General features: G+C 37.3%; 1 protein-coding gene across 1 annotated transcript in view; it reads right to left on the bottom strand.

Annotated features, from left to right (window-relative positions):
• LOC143388496 (contactin-3) overlaps window positions 1-27,079 on the bottom strand; it is a 307,981-nt gene that overhangs the window by 44,922 nt on the left and 235,980 nt on the right. Inside the window, 2 exon segments of the mRNA XM_077108341.1 lie at window positions 9,708-9,883; window positions 12,514-12,641. Of these exon segments, the coding sequence (XP_076964456.1) occupies window positions 9,708-9,883; window positions 12,514-12,641 (304 nt within the window).

The raw sequence follows: 27,079 nt of genomic DNA, 5'->3' as shown, positions 1-27,079 counted from the left end.
GCACTCTTAAATGTAAAATGAAAATCTTATTATAAAAGTCCTAGACTGTCATACAGGGGAGAAACCTAGATGACCCTGGGTATGGTAAAGGTTTTATAGACACAATACCACAAGGCCAATCCATGAAAGAAGTAACCGACAAGCTAGGCTTCATTAAAATGAAAAAAACTTCTGCTCTCTGCATGATGTCAAAAAATGAGAAGGCAAGTCACAGACTGGGAAAAAGGTCTCACCAAAGACACTTCTAATGAAGGACCTCTATACAAAATGTACAAAGAACCCTGAAAACTCAACAATAAGAAAATGAATAATGCAATTAAAAAGTGGACAAAAGACCTAAACAGACATTCCACTAAATATATGCAAATAGCAAGCAAATATATGAGCATATGTGCAATATCCATTCCTCATTAGGGAATTGTGAATTGAAACATCAGCAAAATATCACTACAATTCAGAAAATTAACACCAAATACAGGAGAAGGCACGCAGTAGCAGGAATCCCCACTCACTGATAATGGGAATGCTAAATGGAACAGCCATTCGGAAGGTATTTTACCTATTCCTTATAAACCTATTCTTATCATAGGATCCAGCATTTGCACTTCTTGGTATTTACCCAAATAAATTGAAAACTTATGTCCTTGCAAGGTAAAGGAAGAGTACAGGGGATGGAGATGGAGAAAACTATGTTATATACATTTATGAATATGGCAAATAAACCCAACTGTTTTGCATCACTACCAAACATTAAAGAACAAAAATAAATCTTTAAAAAACCCCACACATGGATGTTTATAGCTGCTTTATTCAGATTTGCCAAAACTCAGAAGCAATGAAGATATTCTTCAGCAGATGAGTGGATAAATAACTGGGGTACACCTGGAGAATGGGAAATTATTTTGCACTAAGAAGAAATGAGTATTTCAGTATGGCAAGCCATGAAGGACAAGGCATGGAGGAATCTTAAATGCCTGTAATTAAGTGAAGGATGCCAATCTGAAAAGACTAGATAGTACATGATTCCAACTGCATGATGTAGTTGCCAGGGGTTAGAGGGATGAACAGGCAATTTTGTGAGGCAGGAAATGATCAGTACATATTGGAATTGGTGTGTAAATAAAAGATTTCCTGCTGTGCTCCGAAAAGAAAGCTGTCCAATGGATATCTGAAACAGATGAGATGGAAATCTGATCTACGCAAATGTAAAATTCATTACTTGGTCTTTAGGAAAAACAAAAACATACCAAAAAATTTTATCCCCCCCCCCCAAAAAAAAAACCCAACAAAATAAATTTCTGTGTAGCTAAGGTTGTTTTAATGCAATAGGTATTTTGCTTTTGTAACTTTTGAAAGTAATTCTCTATTTCTAGATTTTTAAAAATCAGCTACCTATACAATCAGGCAATTTTGTGTGTGTGTATGTGTGTGTGTGTGCGTGCGTGTACATGAGAGTACATATGTGAATCTCTCTCTTTGGGGGGAAAAAGCTATTTTTTTCTTTCTTCTGTCTAAAAGAGCAATCTTGCATTTCATTAGAGGTAGTATTAACTGTAGCATTTGGAGGACTCAGTTATAATGCTAAATACTCCCCTAGTATCCAAATCACTAATAAGCAACTAGGGAGATTTTTGATCTCTGAGAAATGAGAAGTTGGAGATAAGGTATTGTTTTTCAACCATCTGTCTAGTAAAACTTTAAAAAGAAAAATCAAGGAAAAACCCCTGTGCAGAAAAGAACACTGGGGAGCCACCACTCATGGGAGCAGGAATTGCAGAAGCTTTTCTGGAGAACAATTCAAAGCAGTCCTACCATCCTAACAATAGGAGCTAACCTGCACTGTTCTTAGAACCTTCTATATACCTCTGAATAAAACAGTATTATCTCCTGAGTTTCACAGATGAGAAATCTGAGCCAACAGAATTGATGATCAATAGCATATAGGAGAATGAAAGAGCTTCCAAAAGCTGGCTCTCCACTTTGGTCTTTAACAAGGAGTCTATTCGCGTGTAACTCTAATCTGGCCCGGCAATTCTCTCTCTGAGTAGACACCTCCAGAACCCCAGAACTATCTACAAGGGTCAATAACCTTCTTTCAAATACTATTAACTATTTTATCCTCATTTCTTATTCTAAAAATCCTCAGAATAATTTAAATTGAAATAAGATTGGTTCATTTACTTAACCTGAGATCAGATTTAAAACCACAGAGAAATCAGAGAAAAATTGAAATCTGACAATATATACCTGTTTTGTTTAATCTAAGAATCTTGAAATTTTAATGTTTCCTTTCCTGTTTCTCGTTAATCATTTACTTGTATTAAGAAAGTATTGTAGTTTATTTAGGCCTCATCAGCTTCTTGTGTAAATGATTAACAGTCATATTATTTCTCTTTTGAGGGAAGTTTTTATCCTCCCTATTATGCTTTCTAATGGGTTGCTGTTGATACATAAATAAACAAACTATTACATTTTGCATAGTTACTTTGTACTGAACATGGTAGATAACTGAATTTTGATTAGTTTTTTAAATGTTATAGTTGATACTATTGTGTATGATACTAATATCATTATGTCCTCAAATAATTGTAATTTTGTTTCCTTATTTCAAAGGCTACCTTTTATTTATATTTACACCTTATTAAATTCATGTAGACATCTCTAAATGACTTTATTCATGACATTGTAAAAATCCCTGTTTTATTGCTGAGTTAAGTAAAAGTATTTCTACTATTTTCCCTTAAAGATAATTTTGAAATAGAGAGAAAAGAATCTTCTTATACCTATTTTAACATGAACTTAAAGCTCAGTAATTGTTATTAATTTTACTGAATATCTGATAAGAAAATCATGAACTATTTTATGAGATATATAAATATAGACATATGTATATTTCCTGGGACAACTAGTAGCTTATGAAGGCCCTGTTCCTTTAATATAATGTTTTTCTGAACTGGTAAAATTTCACTTAGGTTTTCATAATATATTCATGGAATTTTTTACATTTACTGATTTATTTACTATCTTCCCAGGATATGTTCTCAAGAATATGCTAGCCTTACTAAGTCCATGGAAAAAAAAATTAACTTTAACTTTTTTATGTTGTCAAAAAGTACACAATATAAACATTTGTCTGTTTCTTTAAAAGTTAAAAAAAGAATCAGTAAAATTATCTAGCTCTAGTGAATATGTAATTTTAATTTTTAATTTTTTAATTTTTTTAATTTACATAGGACAGCGGAATGCATTACAATTCATATTACACATATAGAGCACAATTGTTCATATCTCTGGCTGTATACAAAGTATATTCACACCAATTCACATCTTCATAAATGCACTTTGGATAATGATGTCCATCTCATTCCACCATCATTTTTAACCCCATGCCTCCCCCCTTCCCCTCCCATCCCTCTGCCCTATCTAGAGTTCATCTATTCCTCCTCTGCTACCGCTCCCTATCCCACCATGAATCAGTCTCTTTATATCAGAGAGAACATTAAGCATTTATTTTTTGGGGATTAGCTAACTTAGCATTATCTTCTCTAAGTCCATCCATTTACCTGCAAATGCCATGATTTTATTCTCTTTTATTGCTGAGTAATATTCCATAGTGTATATATGCCACATTTTTTTAAATCCATTCGTCTACTGAAGGGCATATAAGTTGGTTCCACAGTTTAGCTATTGTGAATCATGTTGCTATAAACATTGATGTGGCTGTGTCCCTGTAGTATGCTGTTTCTAAATCCTTTGGGTATAGACTGAGGAGAGGGATAACTGGGTCAAATGGTGGTTCCATTACCAGTTTTTATAAATGGGATGGATTCAAACTAAAAAGTTTCTTCTCAGCAAAAGAAACAATTTGTGAAGTGAATAGAGAGCCTACATCTTGGGAGCAAATCTTTACCCCTTGCACATCAGACAGAGCACTAATCTCTAGGGTATATAAAGAACTCAAAAAGCTAAACACCCCGAAATCATTCAATCAATGAATGGGCCAAGGACCCAAACATACAACTCTCAGAAGATGATATACAATCAATCAACAAATATATAAAAAAAATGCTCATCATCTCTAGCAATTAGAGAAATACAAATCAAAACTACTCTAAGGTTTCATCTCACTCCAGTCAAAATGGCAGCTGTTAAGAACACAAAGAACAGTAAGAGTTGGTGAGGATGTGGGGGAAATGTACACTTATACAGTGCTGGTGAGATTGCAAACTGGTGCAGCTACTCTGGAACGCAATTTGGAGATTATAATTTTAATTTTTTTAATAAACATTTATATTTTGATAATTTATATTGTCCCAGAAATTCTCCAACTAATTGGATTGTCACATATGAAACTTAAAACAGAAAATCCTCTGATCTAATGTTATCTTGTGCTTTTTGAGATCATATCAATTCCATCTCCTTTCCATGCATTTGTTTCTTAATTTCTGTTACTTAAATTTTACAAAGGTGTAAAAAAATGAAAATGAATGTACATTGTCCTTTGGAAGGAAAAATTGTTCATGTGTATCTGTTGCTTCAATTAATGGTAGCATCAAATTGTCCTTTTTTAACATTGGGCCAATTGATCTTCTGGTGTTTGAAAGAAAAGCTCTCAAAATGTACACAAGAGTATTGTCTCTCATTATTTCTTCCCTTTGATCTTATCTACTTTAATGGTATATTATTTATGGCATTGTGGTTTCTGATTATTATGACTTCATGGTATGGAAAAATATTTTCAAAATACATTTATTCTCTTTCTGCCCTTTAGGTTTGCCATGCATTATTCTTTGTTTGAAATTAGCATTCGTTTCTCTCTTTTGTTGCATTTGCCTGATAAATATTTGCACATCTCTTCATTTACAGTTTTCCTTTGATAGTCTGATTTTTATTGTAACTCTGCTGTTTTTATGGGTCTTAGTATAATACGTTACACAGTGCTTGGTTTGTCTCTTGCTTATCTTGTTGTAAATCAAATTTGTTTTACAGGGTTTCCACTGGGGGTGGATATGGACCATTCATGTTAATAAATACCATACATGAGAAACATAGTCCTGGGAAAACAACTCAAAGCAGGGACTGAGTCTCTGCATATGTGGTTGAGAAAATGCTGAGATAGGGAAGTGTTTTTACATTTGCTGTTTCTGCCTGGAATTGGGGAACCCTGATCTTCACCCTGAGAAGCAGTATGGGAGGTAATGTGCTTTGTGGAAGTGTCTGTAACATGAATAATAACAGCATCTCTGGTAAATCCAATTTTGTGGGCTGATTACTGGAAACATTTTCTTAACGATCTTTCTAGATCAGCTAACACCTTTAACTTGGACAAGATATAAAACTTACAGTATGACTAAGGGATATATTGAAAAACTCAAAGTGACACAAAAGTGCCACAGATGCATATTTAAAATCTATAAGTGATCTTTTACCTGGTTTTGTATAGTAAAGAATGGCTGGTTTTAAAATTTAAGTTCTTGCACACAAACAGTTCAAGCCAAAGTGACCACATTATATTATCACACACCATTTATCATCTTCAAAGATATTCCTCTCTACAACTGAGAGCTAGGAAATACTTCAAGCATCAAGCTTGCGGGTAGCTGCTATAACTGGAGTGAGACTGTGTTGCCTGTGGAAATCAATCAAATTGAAGTGAGCCAGTTAAGTGAATGGCGGATTGTTACTGCTAAAATTCTTATTACTTCCAGTGACTTCTTTCCACACACATTCTAATTCATCACAGAACCAATCCCACAAGTGTTGGGAAAAGCACACAGCGTGGATTCTGACATTCTTCATTGCTAAAGCACCTACACAATCCAAGGATTCTCAGAGCATACACAGTGAACTCCTCGTGTGTTTGGGTTTGAATGTTTTTATCCCACAGTGAGCTCCTAACACAAAAAGAATCTTATACCTAGAATTTAGCTGATTAAGCACATCAAAAATATCTTTGAATATCCCTAAATTCAGACTTCAATTGCCAGGTCCCAGGTGTTTAGATACCAGCCAATGATGCTCTTCTATTTCTCTTAAACTTTGGACAATTATTTCCCTTTTCCTACTTGTGGAAAATAAGCTGTATTTAAAGTAGGAAAAGAAAGATATTACATAGGTGTAAATAACAGAATCTCTTTTTCTCCCCCCCCCTTGCAGACTGAGTGCATACAATGGCTGGTTAAATATAGGATATCACCAAATCCGTATTGCTTGACCTGAGTCTCTTATTCCACTTTGCAAATGGCAGACCAACTGCACATGTACTAATATATACATTCTATGCCTAGAGAATGCTATAGGGACATATATAGATATTGACAAACAGGAGAGAAAGTTACATTCCAGAGACCAGTATGTACCGGATCTCAGAAAGGAGAGAGCAAGGCAAATGCAAACACTAATGTGAAGAGAGATCAGATAGTAAGTAACACAGACTCAGGAGATCCGCTCACCCACAGGCATCTTTGAGTGGGCAACAGTGCTCTAGAACTCTGGTGCCTCTGAACACAAATCCCACTTCTTGAATCACCCACACCACACCTTTAAAGACACACTTAGCACACAGTCCCGCTTAAGTGGAAGCCTTTGGCTGCTGATTTAATTAAAGGACTTCAGCATGTCCCATGGGCACAGTCTGAAGCACTTCTTTGGACATAGACTTCTCCTTTGTGCCAATTTTCTACAGATACTTGGTTTAATAAGCTTTTCTGAATATATAATTCTGACCTTGCAGAAACCTGTGACCAGTATTGTCAAACTCCTTTGGCACAAAGCACAAGCCTAACTAATATATCTGGTCTAAATTATTGGAGCTTTATGAATTTATGAATTATTTTCCCTAAAAGATATGTGCTTCCAAAAATGAATAAGTAATGAATACCTAGTATAGTCCCAAAGACAACTGACTGAATTGGTTCAAAGTGGGGGATTTTCTATAACCTAAACCACTCCTCCATTTCAAAAACTTGGCTCTTACTATCCACCTGTCTGGGTAACTTCTTCACTCAACAGCTTCTTTGATCACATTTTACTATTTTGGAAAACAAGGAATATATCTATGAACATACTGGGAAATAAAGGCAAGCAGACTATCTAGGGATTAATGTGCACGCTGCAATGAATACAGAATCAGAGGGAGAGAGCTGTTATATAATTCCCTTCTCATGCAATAGAAAACAGATTTACTTAATTGCTTGTGCTTAAGGGCAATGTCATCTTGCATGGCTTACTGTTTTATACTGATGGGAGAATATTAAGTTACTAATGGCACAAGTCTATAAAAAAATTCATAGGCCATGAACTAGCATGTTAGAGAAGGAACAGAATTGGCAAGCAATGGCACTAATTTATGAAATTCCACGTTTCGGATGCTTGACTCTTCACAGAGATGATTTTATGCTTTCTGCGAAGCCCATCAGTGCCATGTAAATCAGGAGAGTTAAATTACATTATCAACCCCAATGTTCTTAACTACAAGTTCCTCTTCTAGAGAGCAACTATCGAGTTCAGCCTTTGAGCCTCTCTTTGTGGCTGTGGGGTGAATGTTACAGACAAACTGCTTGGGATATTCAGTCTTGCAATACACATTTATTCAGCATTAAATAAGACAGAGAGTGCCATATTGGTTGGAATATTACCAACAGCTTAGAATCCAGCTGATAAATCTAAAGCATAATCATCTACATTATATGGCAAAATTAATTAATATTTCAAACTGAATTTTTTAAAAAAGAATTAGCTATTGATGGACACAATACCTTTATTTTATTTATTTATTTTTATGCAATCCTGAGGATCAAACCCAGGGCCTCACATATGCCAGGCAAGGGCTCCACCACTGAGCCACACCCTTGGCCCCTCAAACTGAATTCTTGATTTAAGAATTAAGTTAGGAGAACAGCTGGGCTAGAGAAGAAGCCTTTTCCACCCTGAGTAAAGGACCCTCAGGGGAGTGACATGTGAACTTTTTACCCCTCCCACACCTTCCATCCAAGAAGGAGAAATTGCAAAAGACTCTATGGAGCAGCAAGTCAGCTGAAAATATTGGCACAAGCCTTTCCCTGTTGTGATTAAAAAAAAACAGTCACAATTTTTAAAAGTGGGAGGCACTTAAACTTATAGTAAAAGAAAGGCTAAGGGACTATACCAATTAAGAATGTTCTCCAAAGCTTTGATTCAGTGAGAACAATTAGAAAACTAATACTTATAAAACCAAATAAAGAAAAAAAAAAGAAAAAGAAAACAAAAATGGTACTGCAATTGTACATAATTCTAGGTAGATGTCTAATATCTCAGTTTTCCATTTTCTTTTAAAAATTTTCTCTTTTTCATACTGATATCCAGGAATTGCCTTAGCAAAACCCCAAAGTGGATGGCTTAAAGCAACAGATTATGTCGTCTCATGGTCGTGGCAGCCAGAGGTCTGAAATGTGGGTGCTGGTATGGCCCAGATCCCTCCAGAACCTGTAATTCTGATTTCTTCCTTGCCTGTTCTGGCTTCTGGTGCCCCAGGTACTTCTGGGTCTGTGCAGAATAACTACACTTCTGACTCCTCCATGTTCTTATGACCTTCTTTCCCCTGTGTGTCTGCATCTCTCTGTGCCTCTGTCTACAGAGCCTTCTTTTCATAAGGACACCAGTTACTCAGGAAGACCTCAGATTGATTTTACTAAATTATTTTTGCAATAATCTCTTATTTCCAAATAAGGGTCAGATTATGAGGCATTGGGCATTAGGAGTTTAAAACATATGAGAGAGGACACCCTCAAATTCCTAGCATCATCGTTAAAACTGTGTAAGATCCTGATACATTAATATACCTGTATAGGCATATACATATATTTAATAAGGTGTTGCCACATGAATGTATTTGAATTGACCCTGATATGGCTTTCTGCTTCAGGGGATGCCTACACGGTAAATGCATAAGGACAAACCCAGGCTTGACATCTCCATACGGTAGGAAGTTTCCGAGTCAAGGCACTAAGATGGCAGGTTGGCTGGCCCTGCTATCCTAAAGTTACACACATGCAACCAGTCGATGGTCAGCCTTGGAGGCTCACCAACACTGAGCCATTATCCAAGTGTCAATTTTTCCTAGAGATCTGTGACTTTTATTCATTTATTTATTTTTAACATGGAACCCTCACCAATGAGGAGGCACAATGGAATGGAACCCTGAAGAAGACCCACAGATTTGGGCTTGAAGTTCCACCAGTAACCAGATAAGGGACTCTAACAAAGTTTTTGTACTTTTTAAGTCCTCAATTTGTACACCTGTACAATGAAGAGTCTTTTGCTGTTGTCCAGAACAGCTACCAGGAACACTGGGGCGAGGCACTCAGATAAAATACTTATCAAATGTAACTTACCCCCAGTCCATCATAATATGACCTGTTCAAAGTAAACACCTGTGTGAGAGTAATTTCCATGTCCTGGGATACTAACCACAACCTCTCATGAAGAATAGCATTTAGTATAAGTGCGACATGCATCAGTTTTAATTAAAATTACAGGTTAAAGTAAATGTGCTCAATTTCTGGTAATTACACAAACAAAATTAGATCAAAACAGAATTGAGACACCAGATTCACTCATTTAATATGCATTTCTAGAGCATCACCTATGGGCCTGATGGTTTTTTTTAAAGGCCAGGTGTTACAGACTTGAGCAATAGGAAAAAAGATGACAAAAATATCATGACTTACCCCACCGACTTTCTCAAAGTGAAATCCATCTTTCTTAAAATCCGTGAGGGCCCCATTGAAATACCAAGTGAACATAATGTCTAACAGCGGATCGTGTTGTGCCTGGCAGGGCAAAATGACGCTTTCACCCACAGAAACGTCCATGTTAGATGGCGCCAGCGTTATCCTAGTTGGTTCTATTAGGGAGATAATTCATAAGTAAAACTTTAGCATTTCTGTTGTGATGAAAGCAATTTGTACAGGAAAATTCTTCATCCACCCTAGAGTGTGTGAGCTTTTATATGCTTAGGTATACTCACACATCTATGCAATGAAAAGTCTCCATGGTTAAAATAGATGTTTTAATGCAGTCCTATAATACATTTCATGGGATCCACCAAATTTTGTGAAAATAATTAGCATATCTGAGTCAACAGGTTACAAAAGTTTAAGATGAAAGTCACCAGTAAGCAAGAGTTATAATAACACTGAAAAATCCATTTCAACTTAGTTTTATGGTTTTGTGAAATATAGTGGGAGAAACAGAAACTACTGTGTTTTCACCAACTTTCAATGACTAAAAAACACATTAACATCAAAATTCAAATAGACTCAAACCTTTGATGTGTACGTGGATTTGAAAAGCTCAGAATAAGCTTAGAGATGCTTAGAATAAGCGCAATGGGAGGGCACTCTGCTAAAATGTTAACTGATGTCGTTTTTTTCCCTAGTGGAAATGTCTGTGGCACATTCTGCCTGCCCTTACCATGAACCTTCTATCTTTTCTGAATTAAATTTCCTTGCTCCAATTTTCCCAGTGCCATTCCCCTTGATGTTACACCATGTGGCAGAAAATGTCTTCAAAAGTCACTTGCATATGTGGTCTGTACTTGCTTGATTAAATAGCCTCTTTAACCCAGTAGTTGGGCATAGGTCTCCCTGACTAACCTGTTCTCATCAAGGTCCCCTGCTATGAGACCCAATGATAAAGTCTTGGTCTCATTCTTTGAGCCTCTAAGCTCTGTCACACTTGATCACTGGTTCTCCCTCGTACTCTTTCCTCAGCTGGTTTTTGGGACATCATGCTCCTGCAGTATTATTTACTGTCCTGGTCACTCCTTTTCTGTATCTCTCTTTAAGGTCTCACTTCTGCTACTATATTTCTTAATGTACAATGAATGTGTCAAGCTCAGTCCTTTTTAAAATTCTTTTTAAGGTGATCTAAGATGGTGTCTTGGCTTCAAGTCCTCATCTATATGCCAACAACTGTGAAAGGTATCTCTTCATCTTTGATTTACACAAGTCCAAGGTCATCTATCCAACCACCTACTCACTGTCTCCACTTAGGTGTTAGTCACCATTAGTTCCCATAAAGTACATTGTAGGATTAAATTCTTAACTCTTTTGAATTAAGGCAGAGCAGAGTACAATGCTTTGGCTGATGAAATGTATGTAAGAGTTACATGTAGCAGCGACAGGCAGAATTCTGCAGGAACTAATAGGTAATGTGATGTGTCTCCTTCCTGTTCTGTGGTGACGTGCACTGTCCCAGATGGTGGAGACACTGGGGGTCTTTGTTCCTGAATGAGGAAGCAAAGATGACTCACTGAGGACTTGCAGTATGCATGAAAAGTGAAGCCAGGCTATTTTAATCCACTGAGATTTTGGCAAATCTCTGATCTGCTTTACAGGGAATGATCCTAACGATATTCTAAACATCCAAACTATGCTCATGCTCTTCTTTCACCCCAAAGCTTTGAAACCCACAGCCTGAGCAATCTCAGCTGTTCTGCCATTTTTTCCATTTGTTCACCACACACCCTGCAGTCCCTCCTGACTCCTATCTGAGACCTCAAATCCAATTTGTAAACACCTTATCCTTCAGAATATATGCAGAATCTTATCCCATCCCATTAGCTCCTCAGCTGCCAATCTCACTTGGATCGTCATCACTTCCTGTTTGTTAACAGTCATGGGCTCCTGAGACTTTGAAAAACAGCCAGAGTCACCCTTTCACATCATCTTATTTCTCTGCTGAAAACCTTGCAGTAGTTCCACTTTTCAATTCAAGTGAAAACTAAAGTCTTAGCAAGATCTACAATTGGTCCACATAACTGCACCCTAGAAATCTCCTGGTAAACTCCTTTATCTCCCTGGAGTCTTTGTACCAAAATTTCCATCTCACTTATCTTGATTCATACTCTAACTCATCTTTCTTCATATAGTCTCTTTACTTTCTCAATTGTTTGCAATATACTTCCTTCTAATGATCTCCTTATTTCTTCTTCCTAATTTTCATTTCTCTATCTTGGGCAGAATGTAAGAAGAATGACTACAGATTCTGTTTCAATGTTTCCACTGATCCAGCTCAAACAATGGGTACATAATAGGTGCTCGTTTTTTTTTTTTCTGAATGGATAAATGAACAAAATTAACCCAAAACTTAAATCTTATCGATATCAACAGTTATTTGATGAGCTTGAACATCTCCAGAAAAGACCAATTTTAATGAAAAAGAGAGCACACTTAGAAGATCTGACCCAATAGGAGAACATAAAATAAAAAAATTATCAGCATATGCCATTTTCCCATCATCCCAGCACAGTAGTAGCCAAGTACCCCACCATGTCCACTGTGCTGTGCTATAGAAGTATACAGTGTCATGTTCTTGACCATCACTTATTAGAAACACAAGCGCAAACACATTTTTTTCCTTCACAATGTACCACATTTTGTGGAAAACACATGCCCAGTTTCTTTAACCATAATAATAATATATGTCATGAAACGCATCTCTGATAAACCCATCTTGACAAAACACACGCACCTGTGACTACCAAGTGTGTTGTCCCATTGGCTTTCCCAAACTGGTTTTCTGCTGTTCAGGTATAGGTTCCTGAGTCAGCCTTTGTCACATTGTCTATTTTGAGTCCTCCATCTTTTAAAAAAGAAAATCTAAAGGAAAAGTACATTTGATCAATAAATGTGTAATAGTAACTTTTTTTTTCAAAAAATAAATAGCATTTTTTTTTTCAGAATTTATTATCTTATGCTAATACTGTTGAGGTCTGATAAACTAAGCCATGGTCTTTTAGGAATAAAGAAAATGAAAAGAAAACATGCATAGATACACAGAGTTGAATAAGAAAAGATGCTCTACCAAATTGAACTTTGCATGATGTTTTTATGCAGCACTACTAAACAGCATTACTTAACATTGCACCTAATTTGTAAATGCCTTTATCAAATAAGTGTGAAATGTTTTCCAAAAGTATATATTGTTGTAGATTACTCATGGGGTAACCTTGTAAGTTTTCAGAGAATAAAAAGCAGACATGTCATCATTTCCCTTAAATTTGAAAAAAATATATGGAAACAAAGAAACCTGCTTGTCTTTCATTATGAACTAGGAAAGTCACAGTTGACTTAATAAAAATTCAAGTTTTGTAAAAAATAAAAATTGTGTGGTCACCTATGAGCTATTGTAAAGATTCTGAAAACTTTGATTAATATTACTTTTAAGTTTTTGAGCATCCATTTGAAATACTTAAAGCTTTAGCATCTTACTAATTGATCAAGGAAATATTATAAGTGTCTTATATGCAACAGGCACTCGGAAAGTCCCTGGGGTTTTTTACCTATAGATAAAAAGTCTCCATCTTTGTGGAAATAACAGTCTACTAGAATTGCAGACATTAAGCCACTAAGTAAACGTGAAAAGTTCAGAGATTTGAGAAGTATTCTGAAGGAGAGAGAGAGGGTGAAGGAGAATTACTTTATGTGAACTTCCAAGGTAGGGGGATTCAGAAGTACTCTTAGAAGGGGAGTCACTTGCACCAAGAAAGAACAAGATAGGATTATCATCTCTCATCCGTCTGATCCTTGTACCTTTGTTGCCCAAGTTGTCTACTCATGATCATATTCTCTCTCTTTGAATTCCTAAAATCATTATATCTATATTATCTACTGACAACTGAGAAGGGCTTTTATCTTTTGTGATTCATATTCTTAATGCATGAGTGTTGCATTTATGCAAATGGATGGCAAACTTCTTAAAAGCTTTGGAGCCCCAGTGTCAGAATGGTTAATACATGTTTCCACTTTTTGGGCCACCCATAGAAGAGCTAGGTAAGATGCCAAGGATATTAGAATAGAATGGAGGATATCAACTCAGGCTTTAAATATTATCTTATTTGTTGCAAGATTTTTAGATGTGTAACATCTTTATGACTACAGAGTCACAAAAAAAGTCACTGTGAGAAGAGTTTATGTATCAAATAATATAGGTAGCATTGATTTTGTATGGTTTTTTAATAGCCTGGTGATTTACTTTCATTTGCATCCTCCTACCTTTTCTCAAGTAAAGAGGTCCAGGGAAAATTAGCACCAGTACACAGGAGCTGTTCATGATCCTGGATCCTGAGGAGAGCTATCCATGAATGTTTGCTAGTCATGTGTTATTTTTCTTAACTATATCAAGGTAGGTTAAAAACAAGAGTTTGGGATATTTGGCCTACTAAGAAAATCAAGGAACAAGAATATTGTATTTCAAATTAGGGAAATTTCATTAAAAAAATTTAAAAATTCCAAGAATTTTCCTAGGAATCAATAGAAAAGCACATTGTATTTGATGTCCTTCATGAACTGTGACTATTTGTTTAGTATAAAATAAAAGCCCATTTTGTCTCAAAAAGGTAATCAAAGAACTTTACAAAAAATATCTTTATATCTTAGTCTCCCAGAGAGCAAAGACTTTTTTTAATTAGTATGCAATAATAACTGAATTCCCTGCAGAGTAGAAAGATGTATGAAAACTTAAGATATGAAAGTATAGATCAGGAATTTTGAGAACCGTGGGGAGTAAACTTAAGTATAAATCATGCCTCTCTCCCTCCACCTGCCCAATCCTTGCTGAGACTTTCCTCTCTGGTACCTCATTGACTGTAGGAAGAAGACTATATCCTCAATCTGAAAACCTAGAAATCACTTACGTAAAGCAAAGATAAAATTACTAATTGCTATTACTATTAAAGAAAAGGCCAACATAGAGGGAGAGGTAAAGGATAAATTGAGAAACTAATTGAGGAAAAGAGAGTGATGGGATATCCGATCGAGAAACTCCTTGGAAGAAAGAGAAACTGTAATCAAGGACACTGCTCCCAGCACATTCTAGTTGCTGATCCCATCAGTAAAATCTGGGGGCCATGACACACAAAGAGAATATCACTTGATCCAAAACACTACTCTTCAAATGTCACCCATGAAAAGAAAATGAAGATTTGCTGGAGACTTTAACTATGTAAAGAAAGGAAGCTGGACAATGATATCAGAAGGTTAGGAAGACATTTAAATGGCAGAGGCAAACTCATCTGGTTTGAATGACAGGAAGGGGACAGAACTGGAAACTCGATGAATTAGTAAGCTTTCAAACAAAGACAAAAAAAATGCCTCCTGTTGACTGATCAGATGTTGAGCTTTCATTTATAGCTTCTGATCTTGATATCACAAAAGTAAGATAGGTAATTCCAGTTATCTCTTCATGTTATGAATTAGTAAATTTCCACTAAAAATAAGAAATTATTTGGAATATTGGGAGAACAAGAAGTCCTTCACCGTATTAACTCAAGGTAAAATTGGGTAAATCTGTCTTCATGGCCATGTTGACATGAGGCACAACTTCACAGGCCAGGACTAACATCTTAGGAATCACTGGAGGACTTGAAAACAAACATAATGAGTCTCAAAGAATGTAAACTCTGTGTGTATCATAAAAATTGAGCTAATTGGTTATTTTCTTCCTAAATTGGTTCTTCCAGTAAGTTATAAAAGGCCCACAGGGCATTTTGCACAACATAAAAATAAACAATATTCAGTAAATGGATGAAGTAATTGTTTCTCAACAGAAAACCTTCAATAAGCCAAGCTTCCCTACAAAGATTTGAAGTGAAAATTTTATACCACTTCACTATAAATGAAATTGCTTTCTAAGCTTTCTGGGAACAGGTTTTTCTGCAAACAGAGCTGAAAATATAGATAACAATGAGAGACTCTAGTCTTGGCACAGAAGGTTAAATAAAGATTTCTGAGATTAACATTCAGAAACATGGTATTCCAGTTTGCTTTGAGTAATGGGCAATTTAAATCACTGTGGCATTTTAACTTCTTGATCAGTTTCATAATATAACTTTATGTGTAATTTTTATTGGCCTTTCCTGTTGTAGCAAGAGGTTAATTATTTCCCTTAACTTTATGCAGTCTGCGGATGGTTTGGGATAAGTCAACGTAATTACTCTAAGCTGCTCTAATGATCCATGCTATAATTCAGTGATGGCATTGAATTTATGACTTTTAAAAAACACTGTTTGCTCAGAAAGTATAATATTGTCTAGGCAACGCTGACCTGTGCTTTAGGATGGCATTTAAGCATCCATAATAACAGTGTGTTCCAGAACATGGAAAGTGTGGGGTGCTCCATATATAAAGCAGGGTGTTGAAGATACTGCTTTCCCTTTGCCTGCGTTCTGAATATGATGGCAACTTATTCAACTTGGATTTAACAAACACACTGCCACTCCTCCTTTACTCAGGAAGTGCACCTCAGCAGAGATGAGACCGCATGAAGTCGAACTGATTACTGCTGTACAGAAAATTGACAATGCTATTTTGGGTAGTGCCTTCTGAGCAAGTATTCTAAGGGCTGTTTGCATACAATTAGTTCCAAGAGAAAAGCACTCACCATGCATATGCTAGATAATGACAGTCAAGGAAAGGAACTATGTATTGATGAAACGGAGACAAAATAAACACCAGAGAAAAAGACAGGGTATCTTCTCACCTACAGCTACTCTCAAACCTACAAATTTGGCAGAAGCACTGTTCCCCCTGCAGTTCAAAGATCACCTGCAGACAGTGTTTAGAAAAATAATACTAGACTTTCATTCTTTCTGGTCTTTCATCTTATAAACCCAACAGTGTTTGTTTAGTGATCATTAGTCAGACAATCTACTAGGAAAAGAGAAGCGGAAGGGGAAAGAGTCAACTATTAATGATCATACCTTTGAGGAAGGTAGCAGTGAAATCAGAAGTGGCTCTGTGGTTTTGCCGGACACACATGTTCCATGGAGCAGGCACCTGAAGTCCTAGAGTAGATGGAGATTGGGCTTCACTCTGCAGCTGGGGAAACACTGAATTGAGACCAACAGACATGCCTTCATATTCATAAGGATGGAACGAACAATAAAAGGTCATTTGCTTCACTTCAATTCAGTCTTTCTAAATGTATATTATCAGGTCAAATATATCTGGAGCTAAATGAATTTATATGAAAGTGAATTTATATGAAAGTAACTTGTCTAATCATTCTGTTTAAAATCCTTCAGTCAATTCTTTGACAATTTATATGAAAGGAATATTCAGCTAAGTGAATTTATATGAAAAATTTTCTCTCTAGAGGACTCAAATCTGTAGGGAAAAAAAGGACCTTTAAACAGGATTTCCAGTCTAAATGATTATATTCAACTGTGCACTTAATTCATTCATGAGGCCCAGGCAATAATTCATTTGAAATATTTGCATCTGTAAACAAAAGAATATCCACAAATATCACAAATACTCAAATATTAAATGATAATACAAACAAATAAAAATCCCAGACAAATAAGATAAATGATGGTTTGATGGCTTATATATTGAAAGAAAACTTCAAAGAGTATAATAATTAAGACTCAGAGGTCCCCACCCTGGGCTCTCTTCTTCTCTGATCCCTGATTCAAATCAATGAAAACCAAAACCATCCACTTTATTGCTTATATTACAGATAAAGTGATGCAAACTGCTTCAGTGAGCAACCATGGGCTCCTGACACCTCATCTCAGAATGTGGTAGACTGAACTTCATTGGCACTTGTGAAAAACCAGTGGTGCTACCCTTATAGGTAGGCCCAAGTGTGTAATAAACAGAACATTAAAAAAATCACACAAAGGTAGCTAAAAGAAACATGACTCATCTACTCTTCCAGAGGCTTGAGTCTTCCCCCCCAGCTGCCTTTTCTCTTGCAGCATTAGTGATTGAACCCAGTAGCTTGCATAAGCTAGGCAAATGCTCTGTCACAAAGATATGTCCCCAGTCCCTAGAATGTTTTTTTAAAACTGATAGTTCTCTCTGGACTGAGAGAAGAAAATTAATTGGTTCAATTTTGTTTTAAGGATGTTTTGCCTTTCTTGGTTCTCATGAGTATCCATTAGATTTGGATTCACATGTATGCATTTCTTGGTCTATTGAGAGTTGTATATCTCCTCATCAAATGGTTTTATTGCATTCTATGGATACTGTTTATTAATAAGCAGTATTTTTTCTCCATTAATTTGTTGGCACAAAGTTCTGGGTCCAAATTGTGGACCTCCACTAAGGAGTACAACTGGTGGCACATATTCTATAAATGAACCTCACACATTCGTTCTGTAGCACATTTCTAAACCTGTGGTATGAAACATGCTCTGCTATAAGCAATAAATATTCCCTGGTAAGGATTTTTGCTACCCTAATGTAACTCACATTTAAGTCAATTAGAAATCTGGAATATATTTCTCTCCAAATTTTCCTCTCAATGTTTGGTCTGTGTGTACTTTCACAAACTGTCTCAAATGCTTTGGAAGGAGACATGATACAAGTAATAACATAAATAAGAAGACACAGAGTGATTAAAACCAGGGGGAAGTAATAAAGAAATAATAAATATACTGAGGTATAAGAATTTCCAATTATCTAAATTAGAAAAACATAAATTTAAGTCAAACTTGAAAGTACTATGATTTTTCCAACTAAGTCAATTAATAAATACTGTGAAAAATTCAGTGCCTAACCATATCTTCACACTAAAATTAAAGGTATTTATTTGTCTGGCACTTAAATGTAAAAGGTCAGAAAATCAGCTCTTCATTTTTTAGAAACAGAATTTTTTATATATTCTACCTTAATATATAGACTTTTCCCCAGGATTTTAGATTTTAAAAGAGTCAGATACTCTCATCTTCCCACAGAAACTGCCCTAGCAATGAAATCTGCATTAGGACAGAATTAGAAAATCCACAAATAAGATCACAAAGTAAAAAACAGGTCACAGAGCAAAATGATTTTTTTTAAAGTTTTGTAGGCAGTGAAAAGTTGACCTAAGTATACTAACTTGATAGAAATTTCATAACAGATGAAAAATCAGAATATGGAAGCATCAGAATATGGAAGGCAGCAATCATCATGACCACTCTACCTGATAACTTCCTTGTATAAAAATGCTATGGCAATTGTATCTTATACAACCATCTGAGCATCCATCTATCCATCCATCCACCTACCCACCCATCCACTCATCCATTTATCTACCATCCATCTGTCCACCATCTATCCACCCATCCATCCACACACCCAAACTTCCATCCACTCACCCATCTATCCACTCATCTATTCATTCACCATCTATTCACCCATCATCCATCCATCTATCATCCATCTACATATCCATTCACTTCTTCTGTGAAAGGCTTCCAGAAGGGGAGAAAATACTATAACTGAACTGTCCATATTTTAAATAGGAGATCTCAAGGATAGAAATCTATTTTAAAATCAATTTTACATATTTTGCAGGAACAGTTGAACAAATTAAATTAAAAAAAATTATAGATATGTTTAATACATGGCACATTGCTCAAGAGAGGATGAAAACCTTCAACAAGTATTGTTGAGTACTTATAAAGCACTACAAATTTTTGAAAACTATGAGTAAGAAATAGATCCTATTCTTTAGAGACTTCTATTCTAATGGCCAAGGGGATCCATGTAATTCATGCATAATTAAATGTAATTATTACATATAAAAATTTACATCTGAGGATCATATTCATCCAGTTCTACCTCCCTAATATATCCTCTTCTTCATTTCTACTATCTAACTCTAAATATTCTCCAGTTACCCTGAGTTGTCTCCTAATCAGATTCATTGCTTTCCTCCTTTTTCTATTCAAACCACTCTCCACACTGCAGACAGAGTTATTTTTTAATCAGATTATGTTACTCTTGCTTTCACAGCTTAAATGATTTCACATTCCATTTAAAATAAAATCTAACATTTTTGCCAAGTCTTCAACGACATTCATCTGTGGGATTTAATGTTTTTTAACTCCCCACAATCCCATGACACTTCAGTGTCACTGCCCTTCCTCCTGATTAGTTTTCTGTTAAAAAATTACTTCATTAATAAGGCCTTTTTCAAATGCACTATATAATCATTCTTTTCATTTCTTTTATGTCTAAAGAAATGATCTCCTTTAGCTTACTTATATTTGGTCTCTTCCTTATGCAAAACCCATGAAGAAGAGGGCATGTCTTTCTAATTCATCCTCTATCCTCAGAGCCCAGAACAATGCAAAGCACATGGTCCGTGTTTCCGACTGCACTTCCCAAACATGGATACCATGATCTCCAACCCATGGAATTTTCTGGTGTGTTAGTCAGCTTTTCATCATTTGACAAATACCTGAGAACAACTTAAAAGGGGGGAAAAGGGGGGAAACGTTTATTTTGGCTCATGATTTTCCAAAGATTTTTGCCTATGGTAGGCAGGCCTCATAGGACAGATCATCATAGCAGTTGGTCATGTTGGAGGAAAGCTGCTTAGCACACTGAAGCCAGGAAGCACAGAGAAAGAGGTGAGAGAAAAGGGACCCGGGACAAGATACAGTTCCCATGGGCATATTCCCAGTGACCTACTTCTTCCAACCATGCCCCACCTAACTACACTTTCCACCATTTTCCAATAGTGCATGTAGCTATTAATGGATTAAACCATGGATGAAATCAGAATCCTTGTGGTCTAATCACTCAACTCTGAACATCACTGCACTGGGGATAAAGCCTTCACCATGATTCCTTGGGGGTTACCTCATATCCAAGCCATCTTGCTTTTGCTCCTCTAAGAAGTCCACTAGTAGCTGTGTGCAGCAGCCCACACTTATAATCACAGATACTTGGGAGGCTAAACCTGGAGAATCACAATTTCTAGATCAGCCTCGGCAAATTAATGGGACCCAGTCTCAAAACAGAATTTTTTAAAAATGGGTTTCTGGTGATATAACTCAGTGAGGTATGCTTGCCTAGCATGCATGAGACCCTGGGTTCAATCTCCAGTACATAAGAAAGTCCATCAGCAGATAAGCACATTAGCCTTACAAAAGAAGAAAATCCATTCATTTGCAAAAACATGGATGAATCTGTAGGACCTGCTGAAAGAAATAGTCCTGACACAGTAAGACAAATATCTCATGACATTGCTTACATGTAGAATTTTAAAAAGTCAGACTCATAATAGCAGAGAGCAGGTCAGTGTTTGCCAGGGGTTGGAGAGTAAGAAAACTGGGGAGATGTTGGTTGAAGAATATAAAGGCTCAGTTATGTAGTATGAATAAATTCTGAAAGTCTAATGTGCAACATGGTGATTACAGCTAATAACTTTCTGCTGTACACTTGAAATCTGGAAAGAGAGTTGATCTTAACTGCTTTCATATGCATTAAAAATGGTACTTATGTGGGGTGATGGATATATTAATTAGCTTGATGGCAGCAGTCATTTCCCACTGTGTGTCAAAACATTACCTTGTATTCTTTAAATATACACAACCTTTACTTGTCAAGCATAACTAAAGAAAGTCCAGGGAAGGAATAAAAAAAGGGAGTCCAGCTCCTCTTCCTTTGATCTTTGGAACCAATGGAATGCAGAGAAATGGCACTGGGTCTTGGGAGTTTGGATTGTAAGTGTTTATCAAAAGGGCATGTGGAATCAGCTTGGTCCCCAGGTATTGGGAGCTGGTAGAAGCAGTAGGATGGGGAGCCTTGGGGGAGGTCTTTTGGTAGATGAGGATGGTCTTCAAAGGGGATAGGAGGACCCAGCTTTCCTCCCCTCTTTGCCTTCCTAACTCTAAGGAGAGTGGTTTTGCTTCAAACATGCTGCCATTATAAAGTGCTGCCTCACCAAAGGCCCTAAACAATGGGTGATGATTGACAGAAACTTCTAAAACTGTGGGACACAATGAACCTTTTCTCTTTATAAGTTGATCTCTCAGGCATTTGCTACAGAACAGGAAATCAACTCAGGGGCCTAGATGATTGGGCTTCCATCTTGCTACTGTGAATCCTCACTTTTCATGCCTGTGGATGCTCAAGGACTCATTCTGACTCCTGAAAGGGCATCCCTTTGGGAGGAAACCCCTAATAGCTGTGTATAGAGACCACAATGAGAGGTCTTGGGACAGCAGGAGGAGAGAGAAAGGTCTCTCTGAGAAGCGTATTCTGGTTTCTCTTGCTCTAGCCCCGACTGAGATAGCCTGAGCATGCACCATCCAGCCAATTGCAGTGTTCCTGGACTCCTGACCCATAGAAACCCTGAGAGATGATAAAATGGCTGTTCTATTACACCATTAAGCCTCGGGGTTATTTGTTATGCAGCAATCATTAGTGGGAACAGTAGATGCTAAATGAATATTTGAGGAGTGAATGAAGGTTGACATGAACAAAGATGTATGCCACAGGAGCTGGGAACACAGGATGGATAAGGCAAGGGTTGTGCCAGAATTCAAGTGCGCTGCATTCTGCAAGAACTGCCAATTCCCTGGTGGGATAACTGATATGACAGACATGAGGGAGTCACCATAGCAAAACAGAAAGAGCAGTTATGGCTGCCCACTGTGCTTCAGGAAGAGTGCTATTGGCAGGTAAGACCAAGCCAGACCTTGAGACATGAGTTGGAGTTTCCTAGGTTGAGAAGAAAATAAACTCAAGCCAGAGGAAATTGTTAGAGCATACGTGAAGAATGTAAAGGGAAATCTCCTCCTTTGTTCTTTAAGAGTTATTGAAAAGGCAATGGTGTATGCTCTACCACTTCTATACTGATGGTACCAAAGAGTCAGTATGCTTAGTTTAAGGGAAAGCTCCTGTTTCTTCCTATTGCAAACTTTTTAGCAGAAAAATATGCAAAAGTGGTATGCAATGATATTTTGGTTTTATACAATTAATTAAAACATAATATATTTGTTTGTTTTAATTAATTGTATACACACACATATAATTATATATGTAATTTTGAGTGAGAGCAGAAATAAGGAAAATGGATTGGACTGTGGACAAGTGTACACTGGCTTTAGGGTTTGGGTGAGACTTGCAGTATGACTAAAGGAATGTGCATGGGAAGATCCTCCAAATAAATAAAACATTTGAGTTGGGCATGGATACCAGTTAATTTACCCAGTTCTTGCAAAAAACTGGATTGAAGTGTATTCTGACAGGCAAATAAAACATTTGAGTTGGGCATGGATATCAATTAATTTACCCAGTTCTTGCAACAAACTGGATTAAAGTATATTCTGACAGGCTCATTCAGATTCATTAATCAGCTTTCCCTCACCGAAATTATAACATTGACAAAGTTCCCAACTTTCATAATCCATCAAAAACAAATCTGGAAGCTCAGTTTAAGAAACACTTGGTCATCTGCAAAGTTTAGTTGATACACTTTCAGAGACCATTTGTCGCTGATGTCTTTACCATGATATTTATGTGGAATTCATTTACTGAAGAAAGTTTGAATAATATAAAAGAGATTATTGCACCATAAAGAAAGGTACAAGCTTTCCTTTCCATTCAGGTACTCTGAAGGTGTCTGACACTACGAAAAAAAAATCAAGTCAGGTTAAAAATAGTATCAAAGGCATCAGGTACTTATTTTTGAGTACCTATGTAGAAGCTAGGGACTTTAAAAACACTATTATTATCTTTCCACTGAGTGGAAGAAATGGGGCATGGGTAGTACTACCTAATTTGTCCAAAGGAACCCATGTGTTTCTCCGCTTGTCGGATACAAACAATTTCATTTGGCCACCTATTGCCAAGAGCATATACTAAGCAACTGGTACCAACAGGCTTACTAACCCTGTAAGTCAAGGATTTTTACATAAGGAAACCAAAACTCAGGGCCTATGTAACTTGTCTAAAACACACAGGTTGATAGGCAACAGACCCAAGATATGACCCATTTGATATATTGCTCCTTGTACCTGCTAAAGTTAAATAAAGAAGCCATTGAAACTTAATATTTAACTTCATGTCACACAGATGATTAACACAAAATATAATGCATACCAGTTAGGTATGACTGATTCATGTAAATAATGATTCAAATGCACTGAAACTTTAGCTACCCTGCAGTTAATGCAGAAGCTGTGTAGGAACATGCTGGGTGGTGGATGGGCACAGTGGAGAGAACGTGATTTCACAGAATGCCTTCTGTGAGTCCCAGCCCACTTCCAAACCCTTGGATAGCAATGACTTCACTTGCACATGCTCCTAATTTTCTCATGGAGAATGGGAGTTATGAGGCTAATGAGCAGCCCCACAAAAAGCATTGGTGACGTGGAGGTGCAGGTTGGGAAACCAGATCGGGAAGGAGGTTCTTCTCCCCACTCTGAGACTCTTGCACACATTTACCCTGGAATCTCCATTGTCCCTTTAAACTTCCTCCAGCATTCACCTCCTTGGAAGGAGAGGGATGGGTGTCTATGGGGAAAGATCTCAAGTCAGGCTCTCCATATTTTGTGATCAGGAGAGAAGATCTTGGCCACTGACACAACTGGAATACGGGCATAGATAAGAGGCCTCGCTTCTTAACTAAGCAATGCTTTCTGTGTAGATGCTACTTCCCCTTCTCTTTTGCTGTGCTCCCTTTCATGTCACTTCCTGTGAGGGGTCCCTCCTGGAGGAATGCTTTCCCAGGACCCAGGGCTGAGACAGAATCTCTTCTCTGTGCCCCTTACTGGTGGATATGCAGCTGCTTCATGGACAAGACAGCAGTGTCCAGTGTCCTCTGCCTGTCCTAGTTCATTCATGCTGTCCTGAAGGCAGTACTAACAGTACCATCTTCCCTTTGAAAATGTCCCAATTTGTAGAACAAATTATATGGTCACCTTAATCATAAAATCTATCCATCCTGGTCATTGGCTTAGTTTTCCACATTCCACACCCACTGTAGGCTCCTTGAGGGATCCTGGTATTTCTCATTCATCTATACATTACCAGTGGGGTCGGTCCACAGTCCCCAGCACTGCATAATGATATCACAAACTAGTGGACAGATGGAGGACTCTCCCTCCAAGTAGAGGACAGGAACGTCAATGACTAATCAGCTAATGTACAGTATCTTAAAGCACCAGCATGGTTCATATGAAAGAAAATCCTCCCCTGTGCTTCAAAGTTCAAGAGTTAGAAATGAACTTGGAGGCAAGCATTCAGGAGTACAGGCTTAGCAGGGACCTCAGGTGTAGCCAAGTGAAAAAACTGAAGCTCACTGAGCACCCACATGGGCTGGAGAGCTGCCCTCTAGATGGGTACACATGGGTGAAGGGGAAGGGGACAGAGTCAGGCTCTTGGATGAAGAGGCCCTGGAAGTCTCCTGGGAAGGCACCAGCAAATTGAAGAGCAGGAAGGAAAAGGGACTCCATTGTGATTAGAGGAGCCAGGGAGCCAGAAAGAAGAGGAAAGATGGATACAGAAACTATCTGGCCAAGATGGTGGTAGAGGGGCGGTACCAGCTGACTACCTGCTGGAGAATCACAGATCTCCCAGGCACATCGTCACCAAAGCTTTAAGGTCATGACAGAGATGCCAAGTGGTCCCAGCTCTGTCACAATTATCCTGGTTCCTGGAAAATGTTTAGATTCTCCATTGGTGAATCATTCAAGGTATCTCGGATGAACAAGTGGCCATCTGGGAGAGCATCTCTTGATCTTCTAAACTGCTAGATGGACTTACTCATGGAAGCAGGATGAAATGAATGTAAAATTTCATGTATGTTAAGCATAATTTATATACAATGTTCAAGTCACTCTTTAGGTACAGTTCTGTGAGTTCTTACAAATACAAGCAGTCACGAACATAAATACCATCACAATCAAGGGTTAGAACAGCTTTCTCTCCCTGGAAGCTTCCCCTGCCCCCGACTCTCCCTCCTCACCCACACCCAGCCTCCACCAAGCAGTAATTACTCTTCTCTGTCACGAAATCTGAGCTTTCTCTGGGACCTTCATATAAATGGAATCAACAGCATAAAATACTAACTGCATTTTAAAGCCAGTTCCCAACTAGACCCATGCATCAAGAATTGATTAATGCATTTTGAAAATGCTACCTAGATTATGGCTACTCAAATTTTTGGGAAAAAATCTTTCCTACTTCTTTAAAAAGCAAATAAATTTCTATAGTATTAAATGCTGCATAGAATATCTAAAACAATTTTAATGTGTTTAATTAGATGTAATGGGCCATTCTTTGACTTTCATTTGAACTGAGGCTATTGCAATAAAATATTTACTATTATAAGCAATAACATTGAAATGAAAGCCCTCATTTTTAAAAATAATTGGCTAATGTGTTTTAAGTACCAGTGAATGACAGAGAAAAGCTAATCATTCTCTAAAATATGCCAACTGGCTATTTCTTCTCCCAAGCCAGGCCTATTCATATTCCCAAGAGTCATTTTCAATTTTCGTTTCCTTAAAGGAGACAAAAGATCCAATTTTATTTTGACTCTTTTTTTATTTGAAACACATGAATTCAAGTGAATAAGTGAATGGAGTTGCATTAAAACAGCAACACCTGGTGAAATATTATCAGATGTTCAGGAGGCCAGACGTTTTTGTTTATTCAGAAAGATGCTTCCTGCAGGGAAGAAAAAATGCAGCAATGTAACTCAATAATGGAAGATGCAAACACAAAGGAAAAAAAATCCAAAAATGATCTTTGCCCAATCCTGAATGCTAGAAATTTCAGATTATTTAATAATCAATTACTAACTGAGCTTGGAAAAAACAGGTCTCTCTAGTTAAAACCTGAGTGTGCAGTGCTTCAGGGGTACAATGCATACTTTAAGCCACTTAGTGACATCTACCTTCCAACACAACCATGCACTGACTGCCATCTCCATGTTTGTGATGCCTGCAGCCCTAACTCCCAAGTTCCACATTCACTAAGCCGCCACCCTGCACAAAGGTGATGATATGGTAGGTGTGTGTATGGATGGATGGAGACGCACACAGTTCACTTTTCAACATGCAATTTAAAAATCAACCAATCCCAAATGGAGCTCAGCATATTTAGCCCTACTCCCTCATCTCTGGGGAGGTTCCCTGTCACAACGAATGGGTCCACCACAATGTATGATGCCCAAGTCAGAAATCCAGGATTCACCCCCATGCCTAGCTGTCTCTCAAGTCTAATCAGTGAGTAGGTCCTATAGCATTAAGCTCTTCTCAGACTTCTAAAAACTTCTTTCCAATCCCACCTCCATTGGTTAGCTCTTT

Source organism: Callospermophilus lateralis, unplaced genomic scaffold, assembly GCF_048772815.1.
Source record: "Callospermophilus lateralis isolate mCalLat2 unplaced genomic scaffold, mCalLat2.hap1 Scaffold_551, whole genome shotgun sequence".
Classification (NCBI taxonomy): Eukaryota; Metazoa; Chordata; class Mammalia; order Rodentia; family Sciuridae; genus Callospermophilus; species Callospermophilus lateralis.
The sequence above is the reverse complement of the archived record's forward strand: the minus strand, read 5'-3'. Positions and strand labels throughout refer to the sequence as shown.